Below are 15267 nucleotides of genomic sequence, written 5' to 3'. Positions count from 1 at the left end.
TAATCATTGCATTTGTCCCAAAGTGGCACAGGTTCTTACGATTCTGTCTCCAGATGGTGCTTTTAGTGATAGAGGGAAGAAGGAGAAATAACGTCATATACTTGTATTATGGCAATACCGATCCGCGAATATGTCATTTATCTGTTCTGAGGCAACATCGGGGTGAAACCGCTGGAAATGAGAAGTGTAGAAATAGGAGGTTATGAAAGACCCAAATGACACTGGGATTAAAAACAATGTCTGACAGTGTGGTGTTGAAACAAAAATCCATGCAACACATGACATTTTTAATTATTTTTTTAAAAAAGTTTTTAATTGAGACCAGCTTTCAATGATAACAAACATGCAGTATCACTGTACAAGCCGACACCAGAGATAAGTGTCACTCATTCAGGGCTCCACGTTTTGTCGAGGATCAGCCAGCAGATGCGGCACAGAGATAAATGCACTCGAATCCCTTTCGCGCTTCGACACACACACACACACACACACACACACACACACACACACACACACACACACACACACACACACACACACACACACACACACACACACACACACACACACACACACACACACAGTCATATTTACAAATCACAGTGGATGATGGGTGAAAACGACGTGGAGGAGGAGGAGGATCTCTCGGTCCGAGAAGGAGATGAAAATGGCAGCACAGTCCCGGTGAGCGCGAGATGATGTGGACATTGTATCATGAAAAACACGGAGGCTTCAAATATAAAATAAGTCTGCATTAGAAAAAAAAAAAAAATACAGCTTTCTCCTTTTTTTAGGGGTGTGTGTGTGTGGGGGGGGGGGGGGGATCAAATCTTCTCAGTCTGTGCTACATTTAAATGTGAAATTACAAGTATCATAAATCAAACCTTTATGATGTCACAAATATACGTGGGGTATTGTACTTTTAGAAATTAAATCAAAACTAGAACAAAACCAAGAACAGACAAAAGGCCACATTACCAAAAAATAAAGCTCCAATTCCAATAAATAAATAAATACTTTAAAATGTCATACAAAAAATTCTGACATTACCCTTTTCCCAACATTTAATGGAAGTTCTGTTTACAAATGTAATATAATAAATATATTTTGAATTTTTAGTAGCAGTTAGGTGAGTTTACTGTGGGATATCTCTTATATCTTTAAGCAAAAACTGTGTTATAAACAGTAGGAAAGATCTCTGCAGAAACTCTATTTAATACTGCTCATATCACAATGGTTACGACACGATAAAATACTGCAAATTATCAAAACTGTACAGAAAAACTTACAAGTTTCTCTAAAATACTTTTTTTTTTAAGTTAGTGCGCAAGAAGAGCAATACAAGAGAGTTTGTCTCTTTTTCAGAGCTTGCAGCTGATTGTGCTGCCCCCTGTTGTTCAAGGGTGGAGCAGCGCACCAGTCGGTCCCCGTGGTCCCTCCGCACCCCGCTTCGCGCTCTCGCTGATGGCTACGACAGGCAGCTGAAGACTCAGGACAGGAAGAGACAGAGAGAGAGGGCGAGCTGGCCCGAATGTTTTTACTGGAATTCTACAGAGTTCCTGCAGCGCGGTGCAGCATAGCGCGGCGCGGCGTGGCTCGTCTACTCCAGGTCACAGTTTGGGTATAGATATATATTTCTTCTTTTCTCAGTCATGTGTTTTGTTTGTGGTACTTAGATATTCCTGGAGCTAATCTACGTCACGGTTACAGGTGGGAGTGTTACTTCAGTGTCGCGGCACTGTGCGGTGTGCGTGTTTTGGCTGGGTGAGGGCGGAGCCTCCTTGATGGCGAGTGTATGTATGGTTTCAGTGTGGATGGGGGAAGTTGGGGTCAGGAGGTCAGCGATGGCGGTAGTGTCTCATGAGGGGGACGATGCAGGAAGGGGGTCCCGATAGTTTTAGGAAGGGGTGTTGGAGGAGTTCCTGGGCTGTGGCTCTCTGAGACGGCTCTCTCACCAGCATTAGGTCCAGAAAAGACCGCAGCACTGAGGACACCTGGGACATGGGAGACAAAGTAACATTACTTCAAAATTTAAAGAGGTTACAAGATAAGCAGCAGATTAGCAAATGTCTGAAAAATACAGTAGATGTGCCATAGATGCCAAGATTCATATATATATATATATATATATATATATATATATATATATATATATATATATATATATATATATATATATATATATGTTACCTATAACCTAACCCTACAATCAAATTAGCTTCAAGTGTAGGTGACAAACACTCGGCGTTTGTGGCACGATGGCTGTTCCCAGGGCGTGGCCAGCTCGCGGTTACTTGGCATTATGTTTAATGATAGGTTATAAAGGACAGGGAAACCCAACACTGTTAGCATGAGTTTGTCCTCCGTGCTTGACTGCTTGATTTTTTTTTTCCACTTCAATGTCTTTCACAGGGACATTCCTGTATTGCTAGTTAGCATGCTAACATCTCCATAATATGTCTTGTTATTCACTTTAGATGTATTATCCGGTTACAAAAACAACGTTTTAGATTTAGAAGTGTTTATTTCTTGCTAACTTTTACAAAATATATATATAAAAAATGCCAAACATATTAGATTTACACAGAAATGCAACTGTTTCGGAGAGTATTCCGACATATAGGATTATTTTGTTCAAGCAACCAAACAGCTGACGTCACGCTGCCTTTTTATTTGGATTGGCACTTGCCGTATGGCATCGCTGTGCTGCCAGTGAGGTGGCACAGCGGGTGTTGCCTCTTGTCACTGCAAAACGCCCACTCTGATTGAAAATGAATGATAAGTCGTCACTTTGCCTCTGTCGCTTGTAGCTAGTGTGACCGCAGGGTTAGTGTGGAATGCAATGCTTCTAGGTAGAAGACGATGTAAGAAGATATACTGTAGTGCATGCACATTACTTCATATCATCACCACTGGGGGGGGGGCATTCATATCATGCAAAAGTACAAACCATCATCTACGCTAGTATATGAATTCAGCATTTTTACAAAATGATTCCCAACTAATGTACATAAAGTTATTACACATGTACTGGATAATAAAATGAATGTTATGACCCCCCCGACATAGGTACGTACAAACATACAGCTACCTTTATACATGTATATATATAACTTCATAGTAAACAATGAAAGGTTTGGTCTTCAACATCTTATTGTAAATAATGAGAGCAAACTAACTATTGCTTTTTGTTTTGTTTGTTTCTTTACCTTGTGTGACTCTTTTAGCCGCGGTGGCAGATTATCTCGTATCCTCCTCATGGCTTGCAAGGGGGGCTCGTTGAAATAAGGGGGCTCTCCATCAACCATCTCAATCACCATGATGCCTAAAGACCAGATGTCCACCTGGACACATAGGTCACACAAGGTGACATACGGCAGCTACCTCCGTGTTGTTGAGTGACATAATATGTTTTTACCTCAGTCCCGTAAGGCAGTCTGGAGATAACTTCTGGTGCCATCCAGTAGGGTGTACCCACGAGAGATTTCCTCTTCAGCACCTCTTTGGAAACTTGCGCACAAAAGCCGAAGTCTGACAGTTTTATCTACACAGAAAACACAAATAGTACGTACAGTAGCAGCCGTGGACTTTGACACCTCAGCGTTCGAAGTCGAGAGGCACAATAACCCCTTGCGATGAACAATTCATAAAAGATGCTAATCTCCCCAACTCACTGTTAATTATCCTCCAATTAATCATGTCGTGTAGGCTCGTTAGGAGGCAGCGGGCTGGAATTAATTAGCACAGCCAAAGTGTGAATTAATTACGATGAATTCCTGGCATGAGCTACTGACACGTGGCACCCATGAAGAAGGTCAGCATACATAATCACGAAATAACTAAAATAACCAGTGAAACCACAAGGATGTACTTATGGTATAAAACAAACAAACTCACATTAGGAATTCAAGTTTATTGTACTCTGATTTACGTGGGCACAATAAACTGTAATTCATGTTTTTTTGTGGGGTGAAAATCAAGAACATGTTCCATTTTGGGGCAGATCTGGATAAATGAGGGAAGAAACAACGGTGTTCCTCAGACTTGGTGAAAAGTTGGTTCCAAACAGGAGTAAAAACCCAGATTTGTGCTGAATGGCCAAAAAAAAGGAGCAAGATTATTTCAAATTAAAATTTCTGGACTCAGAGTACCATTTCATTTCATGCCTTTATTGTTTTTGCCTGTGCACACATGCATGTTTGATTGTTAGCAACATGATTTAAAACAAACTAACCAATTTGATAACACCCATAAAGGCTACTGTAATCTGACATTTGACCACAATGACCTCGATTTTCACCCAAATGATCGGCCTCTGGCTGACATTGTCAGGGCACTTCTAGAATCTAAATGTGTTCAAATCACATTGCTGCAAGGACAATTTCAGGGTTCACTGACATACCAAGTTTGGGAGGTCAGCAAACAGACAGGCAAAGATGACATTTGACCCCAGTGATCGACTTTTGGCAAATTTGAGCTTGTTGGGTAATTCTGGAGGCTACCTCCATTTATGTGTTAAGTTTGGTGCAAACTGCACTGAAAAACCTGACCTTTGACCCAAATTAGAGCCCGACCGATATATCGGCCAGCCGATATTATCGGCCGATATAAGCTCTTTTCAAAGTAATCACTATCAGCCGAAATTTTGCCGATAGAACACCGATAATTTCTCATAAACAGAACAGTTATTGAAATAATGTTTGTGTCGGCAATGTAAAATGTCCTTGCACCATTTGTCCAGTAGATGGAGCTCTGACTCCATTCAACTGAGAGCTGCTTACACCCCTGCTTAAATGTGTTCATCACCAGCCCCCGTAGTTTGCCGTCACACTGCACTGATCGGCTGACAAAAGCATACAAGTAAGTTTAAAAGGATCTATATCCTTATCCTGAACCTATATCTAAGTTGCAGCAACAAAAGGTACAAGATCCGATGTATTTCACAACTCTTTTTAAGGATATGTATTTGCAAATTTCACAAAGGTTTAATTCTAGATTGCATTTTTTTAACTTGAAAATTCTTCTCTGTTATAAAGTTAATCAATATGAGGACAAAGCTTCAGCTTTTAGCTTATACCTTATTTTGTTAAGGGTCCAAAAAAGAACATTTTATTCACTAAAAAAAAAATATCGGCTGATTTATCGGCTATCGGCAAATCAGCCAATTTATTAATTATCTGCATTTTTTCACCAAAATATCGTTATCGGCATCGGCCTCAAAAATCCATATCGGTCGGGCTCTAAGCCAAATGACCTTGACTTGTGCCAAAACAAACCTCCAAAGGGCAATTCTGGTCTCTGAAGGATGGACAAATAGACAGAAGTTGCTCAGACTATCGTCTGATATGGTGAACTGGAAGGAGATCTGGTTTAAGCCGATTTTTTGGGCCACTTTAAACAAATTTGCGTTCACATTGGCCTCTTCTATTGTTTGTAATGTTTATGCTGCCTCGCTGCAGAAACTATTTCAGCAGTCATCTGAAGCGGAATGTTTGAAATGGAATCCTGTGGTTTTGTGATGTTCTTCAGTGAGAAGCACCATCACAGACAAACATACAAATATAGACGCACAGGCGTGTGTGTCGTTACCCGGCCGTCGCTGGTGAGGAGGATGGAGTCGCTCTTGATGTCGCGGTGGATGACGCCCTGCATGTGCAGGTAGGACAGAGCCCTCAGCACCGACAAACACACAGTAGCAATCTGCTCCTCATTCATCCTGCGGACACAAACGGCAAACGTCAGAGAGCGCAACAAAATGACATAAGCACAAATAAATCAATCAATCAAATGATGCAAAATCCCAACCACAAATCTATGGTTAAACAAAACAAAACAAAAACACCATGTTAGGTCGTCTTTAAGAATTGCAAAATGCTTTAAATAAAAACTTTATGTCATTAGCCATTCGGGCTGCAAGTAACGACTGTTTTCATTATTGATTAATTAGGGAATAACCCTGTTGTGTCTGATGATTTGCGGACGTTAATGCTGGATTTTATGGTCGCAAATTGATTTTACGAGTTACGATAATTTACAACCGTAATCCAGCATTAACGTCTGCAAATCATCAGATACAAGGCGGTTATTCCCATTCTAATCCACATTCTAATCCAATTCCAACGTTTGCAAGGATCCGTGTCCACCACTGAAGGCTACATCTTAATCCGCATCTCAATATAGTTAAAAAATGTTACGCAGACAAAGGGTGTGGTTGTCAAAGTTTACCATGACACCGGCGTCTTCATGCAAAACTGGAAATTCTGTGAGCAGAATCCACATCGCTACTTTCGTATGGTATCTTTAATCCATTTCTGTGTTGTTGCCCCGCCAGTTGTTTTTGTTGTTTCTTCTTCTTCTTCTTTGTGTTTAATGGCGGTTGGCAACCTCTCGCTCTCAGCTGACAGCACCATTACTGACGTCTGTGTAGCAACGCGCACGGACAGGGCGCGGAGTAACACATTAAAGGTGAAATGGTTTTAATATTTTGCCACCGTTTATGCAATATTTTATGGTCTGAAATCTCTTCGCAGAAAAAATGTAATTGGATTAGCATCTTTAATTATTTTCTTGAGTTCATAAAATGTCAGAAAATGGTGAAATCAGGATAAAAATATGTATCAAATATGAGTGATCAAAAAAAGAATTCAGGATCAAAGCTGAGTGATCGGCTGATTGGTTTTTCCCAAAGCCAAAAATTACGTCCTCAGAATATAAGTGTAAAGAAGTAAAGAAACCAAAAAATATTCACATTTGAGAACCTGAAATAGGAGAATTTCTTTACATAAAGTCTCAAAATGATTGATGCTAAACATGGCACTTAATTTACTAACTGATTAATAAACTTTTTTTGCCTTCCCAATAAACGCACATGTTCCAAATGGTTCAGCAATATATTAATTGCTATTGGGATTGTAGTTATATAATTTTAAAAAAGTGTCTGTTGTCCAGATCTTAAACAAAAAATACTTGGAGAGAAAGAATATTTTTCAAAACAGTATCGGGATTATTGCGTATTTGATGTTTAAAAAACAATAAATAAAAAATTAACTTTAAAAAAATCAAACTTATTTATTTAAATAAAACAAAAAAAAAGTATTATAAATGAGATTATTTTTCAAAAATCAATAAAATTAATATAAAATTACCTAACATTTTTTTTGCCATTATTATTATTATTATTAATATTATTGTTGTTAACAGTATGAAAAACAAAGAGACAAATACATTTTCAGACTTATTCTGTGAATTTGCAGAGAAAGAATTTTGCTGAGGTGGAACACAAATACATATGAGTCAATACCATCTTGATTTATTAATATTTTAAATCACAATTTTCTTTTCTTAAACATGATTTAAGAGGCACTGTTGGGTTTTGATCATCTCCTTATTTCTCTTAAACCAACAGAATTTATTTCAAAACATGGATTTACATGTTACTTTGAAATGTATCTCAGTTTACATTGTCATAAAAAAATAGGAGAAAAAAATTTAAATTTGTTGAGAAAGTAAAAAATGAGATGCAAAATTGGCTATGATGCTGATAAACAAATACACAGTGTGTGTTATGTCACAGCAGAGACACATCTGGATTCAGACTCTTGACATGATTTCAGTCCAACATTAGTGAGACTAAGCAGGATTTATTTATTTATTTTTTTTTTATATTCCCCAGTAGCCTGCAGGCGGCAGGGTCCCATATGGAGTTGCGCTCACAGCTCCACTGAGCCCAGCTGGGCAGTGCACAATGTGTGTGCTCTCTCATCTGCATGCACAACATAACACACATGCATCTACATGTATGTACCACACGTGAATGAATATACAGGACAGGCACACATTCTGCACACAGATAAACCCAATCCAGGAAACAGGCAGTATAGTCTTTGCTCAATCATCAGTGAAAGGGTTAATTCTTATGCAAATCCATGCCGGTGCAGAGAGAACATTAGGAGATGATGCTCCTTCATCTGCAAAAAGTTGGGCAGCTAGTTGCGGGGGGGTGGTGGAATGAAACACATTGGACCTTCAATTCCATCCAGTGCAATATGCAGAGAACCGCACAGTGCTACTTTCTACCCGAAGCAGCTGTGGTATTCACACCCAGAGCGAGTGTCCTTTAAATCGGAAATCCCCTCATTTGTGCGCATGCGAGCATGTTAGTCTAAACATGACGTGTGGTTGGGCACAGCAACAAACAACTGCACCACAGACCACAAAAAACACAGTCTTGTTTCCCTGCGGAATATTAAGACCAAAGATATGCTACGGTTTACATAAGTGGGTTAAAGGCGTGTACCGTCTGCTTGTATATACATCAAAACTGAACAGAACACAACACTTAAGTTCAATAAACATGAATGGATACTCAGGGAGTTTTTGGAGACCATTTCTCAACAAGTGCCGGCATGTATAGCACATGGTTTCTGTGTGAGAATGGGGACGGGTCAGTTGTCTGCCTGGGTGGGTGCCATCCAGGACCCACGGAGATTCAACTGTGTAATGCACACGGTGATCCACAGCACCAGCTTTCTCGCCCACACTTGACTTGACTTGATGAACGGAAAAATACAAAGCTTCACCTCAGGGAGCACTGGTGGCTGTTCTGTGTTTGCGTGCTGTGATGTGTTTGGTGGTGTTGTCGACTCATCAACCATTTCATGGTACGGAATTTGAGGATAAGCAGTGGCACCAGTGGACCTCAAGGACTGTGTAGGACTTACTTCTTCGAACTCCATGAGATAGGAGTTGGGCTGACAACAAGCAGACCAGGGTTTGATTTCTGGTCGTTGTAAGAGATGCTTGATTTGCATCGTCCTAGTCCACTCAGCTGTAAAAGGGTACCAGCCTTGGTACCCTTGGTACAATGATGGGCTGGTGCCCTGTTCAGAGGGTGTCAGAATACAGGGACGTGCACCAATGGGCCTCAAACCCTCTGTAGGACGTTCATCTTCTTGCTGCTGAAGACAATTTGGATATTTAAAACCCGATTCTAATGCCACACAGAAACCCCCCCTTCTGAACTCTTTGAAGGATAATGAGAGGTATAAAATTCCACTGGGTCCTCATATAAACCAGGTTTACACCCGCTCGTGCACACCAACTCGACAGACTGCAGCAGATTTTACTGTCACACGTGTATGCTTTCGCAATCACAACAGATAAATGAGATTTGCTTTCTGCTAATGGGGAAAAGAAAACAACTGGCGAAACGAAAGTGAATGAGCTGGAGATGTGTATGTAAAATAATTAATAAATAATAATAAAAATCAATAAAAACCCACCAAACTCTCACAATTAAACAGAATTGCTGAAACAGAAAATTGTCCCAATGCGTGAAAAACACTTTTAATGAGCCTATTCACATTGTTAAAGGAAGGGGAGGGGCAATTCATGCGCACATCCACACTTTGCACGGAACAGATATACATTTCGGGTAGGACGTGCGATCACGTACGAGCAACGTAAAGTGTGCTGGTGAACAATCACGATTTTTTGGGGAGTATGTTGGTTGTGATGGTACATTCAGATGTTTTAGGATGGTGTGTAGCACCTTCTAGTGGCTAAATTTGAGATTTTGCCCGGAAAGTACAGACTGTTTTGTTATTGGCCAGTTGTAGTCAAACACAGTCTGTCATGGAGATTCAATCTCAACGCTCATCCAAGCGGCGTTCGCTAGTGTAGCTCCAGTTCTATTCTTCAGGAGGACAGTGTCTCTGTTGGAGAGACTTAAAAGCTACAAGATAAGTGCTGAGGACAGAAGGAGCAACATTTGAGGTTAAAAAAATTAAACAATGGGAACTAAGTCCTAGATTAGCCCTAACAGGGTCCTAGATTAGTCCTAACACCTTGTCCGTGTTGTGACACCTGGGTAACAGATTAAGTAGGGGATTGTCTGTCAGGGTGAAATACGATGTGGACCTTGTGTGCCTTGTGGCCGCTATGGTCAACCATGAAGGCCCAGCAGGAACCCTGAACACAAGAAGGCTAATCAGGCTCTGGTGAAACAAGAAGTCCTCAACGGCAGATCAGGCGGAGGAGATGATGGCTTGTAATCCAACGGTTGTGAAGGCAGATGAAGGCTGCAGCAGGTCTTCAGACCCCGATCATCTAGGATTTCCCAGCTATTGGACGAGAGTAAGGATAACGATCTGTCCAGGACCATGCATTTGTTGGCATGTAACAACATTCCCACATTAAACAAACCCTTGCATAGGTATCTCTAGATCTCTTGGGAATCGAAAAAGAGAGGAAGGATTACCGAAGGATTGCCACGACGATATCAATCCTAAGGGCAGGTGGCGCCTGGGCTTACTGCCGGATTCTGTAGCGCCAAGAGAATGACCCACTCTGGACGGCACGCCTGTCCAACACAGGTTACTACTCCAGCCAGGGCTGGTACGAATTTACATTTAGACGGACAAGTGTTTTGACCAAGTACACAGACAGGTCACATGACCAGAATTCGGTATCCCAAATCCTTATCCCACTCAGCTACCTCCTCTACATTAATGACGTGCATCACGACATGTTTTTAAAGTAGGGTGGCTCAAATTTCAAAGCATTAACTCTGATGTGGACATTTACTGCCACCTACTGGCTGTATGGAGACATTGCGATTTGGCAGCCCTTACTGGTGGTTTAAGGCACACAGTGAAAGATCTCCTTCAAATCCGTCTCAACCTGTCCCACGTAGAACAGAAATCCTCCCATTTCAGAAGATGGAACAAGTGAATTATGTCTTTTTTTTTTAATTTTTATAGAAATAAAATCAGCGAAATTAACATGTGGTCAGTAGTGTCCTGTTGATGGGCATTTCTGTTCATACTTCCAAAATAAATCGTGCATACACACACACACACACACACACACACACACACACACAAACAGGCTTGTGTGGGAGATGGTTCAAAACTCCACGGCAACGGCGCCGGCTCGGCCTCACCAAAGCGTGTTATTAGCACTCAACACTGCGCCGCGCCCGCACTGACACTCCACACATGACTGTAATGACTGTAATTAAACACCACGCACCGAGTAAGCTTAAAACACGAGGCGTTCGCTTTGAAACACGACGCAACTCTGCAGAAGTAATTAGGAAAAGTTGGAAAACGCTCGGCCTCAAACTGTCAAACACAGAGCTGGATTACAGCTCATCACATCATCTTTTTCATACCCTGCTGTTTGATTTGGCAAATAAATAATGACAGAGAACATTACAAATCGTGATCGTTACACCAGAGAAATAAATTTAACGCTTAATTTACATTGTCTTCAGTTACACTTTATGCTGGGAATCGTTTAGCTTCAATTTACATTTTATATCCTAGATATAGATTTTTCAGCGTCTTAACTATATTCTCTGTTATTGCAAAATTACTGGAGATATTTCTGTCTTCTCCGCACATGTAGAAATATTACACAGTTGATGCATGAATTATTATTATTTCTATATCTGACAAGGATGTAACATGATCACTGGCATTTGCTTGTGTTGTTTTAGCAGTTTATCCAATTTTTTTTAATTCATTATTTTTTATTTTGAAATTCAGTGTATATCTGAATCCAGGGGTGAATCCATGGATCTAATCACCACACCCAATCCTATGCCACCACTTTTGCAATATATTATAAAATAATGCATGAACTTAAAATAAGTAATTAATTCATTAATTAATTAAATGAATAACATTTATATACCAGTGTCAAAAATTTCCCACAAAGTAGCAGATTTTCAGATGTGCAATTTACATTACTGATACCAGCTGCTGTTACATAGGCGTGGCACGTTTGCCTACTGGCAGGCCGTATGACAGAAAATGTGGTCACGCTTTAGCAGTTAGCATTAGCATACACGCTCACGCTGCCCACGGCTAGTATTATGAGCAACCCTCATGGTTGGCATCAACCACAGGTGGTATAACTGCAAATGTTTTCCTGTAATATTGTCTGCTAGTGGTACGTAGTTAGCGACAACCATGGTTGATGCTAATGGTTAGCGGGTGATTCTAACCAACATGGGGAAGGTCCACTAGTCCTAGGCTCCACTGGTCCTAACCTCTTTATATTATTTGATGGTGTATATTACAACCATAAACTTCAAATTGGTAACAAACCAGATCCAGTTTTGTTTAATTTATAAAGCGTATGATTCTGTTGACATACACCATTAATCACCTTTAATTGTATTGTTGCCTATAAATCTGTTGAATTGAAAATCAACAAATAATGGTAATTTACCATAACTAAAATTTATTTTTTTAATTGTCACACTTTTGTAACATTACTTAACCTACTTTAGTGCAACATATAGCCTATCATAAATGTAAAAACTTCAACATGCTCTCCTTAATACTAGGACTAGGGGACCCTAGGTCTAGTGGGAAGTTCCCAACAAGATCCCTAATATTAGCAGCAGCCACGGTTAGCATTACCATATGTGGTCATGCTAATGGAGGTCAGTGATTCCCTGTGATACAGATCCCCAGTAGCCAAATGTGCGACGTAAACGTTGCCATGTCCACTGTAAATAGTCATATACAGCATGTCCAGAACTCCTGGACATGCTGATCCAGGGAAAATGGACTAAGGTCAGGTAGTTTATTGTTTGAAAGTTGAAGGATTTTGTCCAACAGTCTGAAGACATGCAAAAAAAAAAAAAAAAAAATGCTAGTGATGCTAAATTTCCTGTTGACGACCCATTTTAAAACTGCATAAGGAAGTATTAGTAACAGATGAATTATGAATTAGACCTTTTCATTCCAGCTATTTTGTGTTTTGTACCCCTGATCTCAGGTCAGTGATGGTCCTTTTTATATGCGACTTCCTACCTGGTGTGGGTCACGATGTCAGTCAGGGCGCCGCCCTCTAGGAACTCCATTACAACCCACAGCTCATCTCCCACCAGGTAGCTGTTGTACATGTCCACCACATTCTCATGATGGTAGTCCCTCATGATCACCACCTAAAACAGACGAATAACCTCCAACAGTCACCGCCGTTATCGCTTAATGTCTTCATTTCCCCCCTTTCTCAACCCAATAAGGTCGAACAAACATCCTGACATGAAAGACATTTCCCATTTGCCACAGCGTGAGTAGACGCAGTCGTTGCATCAACACACAAAATTAAATTCATTGAAACATGCAACTAAATTAAATTAATCTCTGAATATCTGACAGTTAAATATTAATTTGACTCTATTTTGAAGAAGTTCTGGAGGCTCAACTGTAAAAGGATTACATAAAAAAAAAAAAAAAAAAAAAAAAAAATGGGTCAGATTACGTAAAATAAATTAGCACCCAAATAAACACATCCTGTGCTGCAAAGACTAAAGCAAAATCACAGATTTCCTACTTTATGATGCCACTACAAGTAATCATGATATATATATGTGGAAATATGTTGGCTCCTCTAGTGGGTAACTCAGACCACCATGTGGAGAACACACAAGATTTTGTGAACAAGCTCAAGGACCTACAGCTGGAGGCAGATGAAACTATGGTGTCATTTGATGTGACATCGTTGTTCACCTGCATCCCCACTGCTGAGGCCGTCTCAGCTGTGAGGCAGAGACTGCTGAAGGATGTGTCTCTACTTGAAAGGACCAAACTCACACCAGACCACATCTGCCAACTCTTGGAGATCTGCCTCAACACCACGTATTTCCTGTTTAGGGGGAATTACTACAGACAGATTCATGGTTGTGCGATGGGGTCTCCGGTATCCCCCATTGTGGCCAATCTGTACATGGAGCGAGTGGAGAAGACAGCCTTGACGTCTTCCACGGGAATCTCTCCCAGTCACTGGTTCAGATATGTTGATGACACATGGGTTAAAATCAAGCAACAGCAAGTTGAGGACTTTACAGAACACATCAACTCGGTGGACGCCAATATCAAGTTCACACGTGAGGATGCCAGAAACAACCATTTAGCCTTCTTGGACTGTGATGTTACGATTGGAGAGAACAGGCAGCTCCAGACAGGGGTTTACAGAAAACCAACTCACACTGACCAATATCTGCTCTTTGGCTCAAACCACCCCCTTGAACACAAGCTCGGGGTGATCAGGACTCTTCAACACAGAGCCCTACAGGTGCCCACAACTGCAGAGGGAAGGGCTGAAGAACAACAACGTGTCCGGAAAGCCCTCACAGTATGTGGGTACCCACGATGGTCCCTGGACAAAGTGCAGAAGTCCCAGAGAACAAAGAGACCAGATAGACAGGAGACGGAGACAAGAAGAAGAAGAGTGTCTCTCCCTTATTTAGCAGGAGTAGGGGAAAAACTACAGAGGATCTTCAGACAGCACAAAATCCCAGTTTACTTTAAACCGGTTAACACCTTGAGACAGAACTTAGTTCACCCTAAGGACATGATCCCTAGTTACAAACAGAGCAATGTAGTGTATTCTATCAGATGTCAGGAAAACTGTAACAAACACTACATAGGTGAGACTAAGCAACCTTTACACAAAAGGCTATACCAGCACCGCAGAGAGGGCGCCAGTGGACCTCAGTCTGCAGTTCATCTCCACCTTAAAGACACTAACCACACGTTTAAGGACAAGGAAGTTAAAATATTAGCCAGAGAGAAGAAATTGTTTGAGAGAGGGGTCAAGGAGGCATTTTATGTGAAACGTTTGAAACCCAGCCTTAACCAGGGGAGGGGGTCTGAGACACAATTTATCCCCTGTTTACAATGGGGTACTCAGGTCAAAGGAGTTTCAGTCTTTTGTTCATGGTAATGAGTCATTCACGTCATCAAGGGAGCCATCAGAAAGGCATCCATCCCATCATTAGAGGGACAGCTGTCCTGTCATTAGGTGTGCTAACTAGAGCACAATAGTTGCTAATTAGAGCTATTGTTTAGTCACTAGCCTATAGCAGTCTGCCTCTCAGTAGGAGGGGTCTGGTTAGGTTTAAAACTCCAGCTTTTGTTGGCTTCTGTTTTATTCTTCTCTACAAGAGTCAGACAGAAGTCAGACTACCAGAGCAAGAATTTTAGCTGAGGAAGCTTCTGTGATTTGAAGCGAAACTTCCTCACATCAAGCAACCCAGTCCAGTCGAAGATTCAAGCTTCTCTACTATGGAAAGCACCTGGACAACTGAAAGCCTACACAGAAACGTGTGGAAATATGAATAAATTTACTGCAAATAACATGAATGTGCCAGACGGCTATAAATACAGTTCTTGCCTCCAGTGTTTGGCTCTGAATACTATTTAATTCAGAGGGGACCCCCCCCCCGCCCACACACACACATCACCG

The 15267-nt window shown here is 41.0% G+C and overlaps 1 protein-coding gene across 3 annotated transcripts in view; it reads right to left on the bottom strand.

The window, feature by feature from the left end:
- Nucleotides 1–1103: 1103 nt before the first annotated feature.
- Nucleotides 1104–15267, bottom strand: part of pak7 (p21 protein (Cdc42/Rac)-activated kinase 7) — a 52885-nt gene continuing 38721 nt past the window's right edge. For all 3 annotated transcript variants that reach the window (XM_034162188.1, XM_034162186.1, XM_034162187.1), the window contains 5 exons: nucleotides 12828–12961; nucleotides 5590–5716; nucleotides 3419–3544; nucleotides 3210–3344; nucleotides 1104–1994 (listed from right to left, as the gene is read on the bottom strand). In XM_034162188.1, the coding sequence (XP_034018079.1) occupies nucleotides 1839–1994; nucleotides 3210–3344; nucleotides 3419–3544; nucleotides 5590–5716; nucleotides 12828–12961 (678 nt within the window). In that variant the 3' untranslated portion in view covers nucleotides 1104–1838. The remainder of the gene's footprint in view (nucleotides 1995–3209; nucleotides 3345–3418; nucleotides 3545–5589; nucleotides 5717–12827; nucleotides 12962–15267) is intronic.

Source organism: Thalassophryne amazonica, chromosome 21 (assembly GCF_902500255.1).
Source record: "Thalassophryne amazonica chromosome 21, fThaAma1.1, whole genome shotgun sequence".
NCBI classification, from domain to species: Eukaryota; Metazoa; Chordata; class Actinopteri; order Batrachoidiformes; family Batrachoididae; genus Thalassophryne; species Thalassophryne amazonica.
Note: the sequence above shows the minus strand (reverse complement) of the source record. Positions and strands in the feature narration are given on the sequence as shown.